Source organism: Gracilinanus agilis, unplaced genomic scaffold, assembly GCF_016433145.1.
Source record: "Gracilinanus agilis isolate LMUSP501 unplaced genomic scaffold, AgileGrace unplaced_scaffold924, whole genome shotgun sequence".
In the NCBI taxonomy this organism is placed as follows: Eukaryota; Metazoa; Chordata; class Mammalia; order Didelphimorphia; family Didelphidae; genus Gracilinanus; species Gracilinanus agilis.
In genome coordinates this window covers 1-1,323 of record NW_025400118.1, presented here as the reverse complement: position 1 = coordinate 1,323, position 1,323 = coordinate 1, and the positions used below count along the sequence as shown (strand labels likewise).

At 72.9% G+C, this 1,323-nt stretch overlaps 1 protein-coding gene across 1 annotated transcript; it reads right to left on the bottom strand.

Moving 5' to 3' along the window:
* Nucleotides 1-127: 127 nt before the first annotated feature.
* Nucleotides 128-1,125, bottom strand: LOC123256708 (serine/threonine-protein kinase SBK2-like; the record flags this gene model as incomplete). Its single annotated transcript, XM_044685280.1, has 2 exons — nucleotides 128-847; nucleotides 923-1,125. Coding segments are annotated over 2 exons (803 nt in total), but the record flags the coding sequence as incomplete, so codon positions are not given.
* Nucleotides 1,126-1,323: the final 198 nt, after the last annotated feature.

Below are 1,323 nucleotides of genomic sequence, written 5' to 3'. Positions count from 1 at the left end.
ACAGACCGGGGGACACACAGACGGACAGACAGACCGGGGGACACACACACAGACAGACCGGGGGACACCGGCACACAGACGCCCTCCCGCAGCCCCCCAGCACACACGAGGCAGGGATGGCCCAGAGAAGGGTCTTTCTTGAGGCTTTATTGGAGGCAGGAGGGGCTCCAGAGGGAGGAGGCGGGGGATGGGGGGACGAGAGGCGGGAGACGGGCCCCCCAGGGAGGACACACACCTTCCTCCCGGCTCACTCGGCCCCCTCCTCGTCGTCCGGCTCGGGCCCCCTCGTCTCCTCGTCCCTGTCGCCCTTCTCCTTCCAGGCCCGGCCCAGGAAGGCCCGCACCGAGCCCACGGGGCCCCTGTGGCGCGGCCGAGGGTCCAGCAGCGCCCCCAGCAGCCGATCGGCCGCGGGGGTCAGGCCGGCCCAGGGAGCGGGGCGGTCGCGGGCCTCCCCGGAGGCCCTCCAGTCCAGGAAGTCCTGGTAGAAGGGGTCGTCCCCGGGCAGCGGCTGGTCCCAGGGGAAGTAGCCGGTGAGCAGGCAGAAGAGGAGCACGCCCAGGGCCCAGGCGTCCAGGGAGGGCTGGATGGGCAGCCCCTGGGGCCGGCGGCCGGCGCCGCACAGCTCGGGGGCCGTGTAGGGGATGGGGGGCCCGGCCAGGCGCAGCAGGGTCCCTCGGGGCCGCGTGTGGCCGAAGTCGGTCAGCTTCACCCGCTGGCAGCCCGGCTCAAACACCAGCACGTTTTCCGGCTTCAGGTCTCGGTACACCAGGCCCCGCGAGTGGATGTGCTCCAAGGCGGACGAGATCTGCTGGGCGCAGAGCTGGGCCGCCGCCTCGGGAAGGCCCCTCTGCGGGGAGGGAGGCCTCTGAGCGGGCTGCGGCCCTGGGGAAGGAGCCCCCCTCCCGGGCCCGACGGTACCCACCTTGGGCCGGATCAGGGCGATGAGGTCCCCCCGCAGGGCCGGCTCGCAGAGGAAGCCGTAGCCGTCGGGCGTCTCCAGCCCGATGCCGTAGGTGGCCACGATGCCGGGGTGCGAGCCCAGGGCCAGGCCCACGCAGAACTCGTAGAGGAAGCCCTGGCGCGTGGTCGAGGCCTTGGACAGGAGCTTGAGGGCCATGGGGGTCCCTGGGGAAAGGCGGGGAGACGAGGCCTAGAGAGGAAGCCGGCTCCCCCAAGCTGGCGGAGGCCGGCCCGCCGAGCGCCCTCCTTTTGCTGGGGAAGCTGAGGCAAAGAGCGTGGGTGCGGGGGGCCTGGAGGCCTGAGCCCCGGGGCCTCGGCTATCCTTCACCCGACGCACCCTCCCAGGCCGAGGGTTCAGGCCCC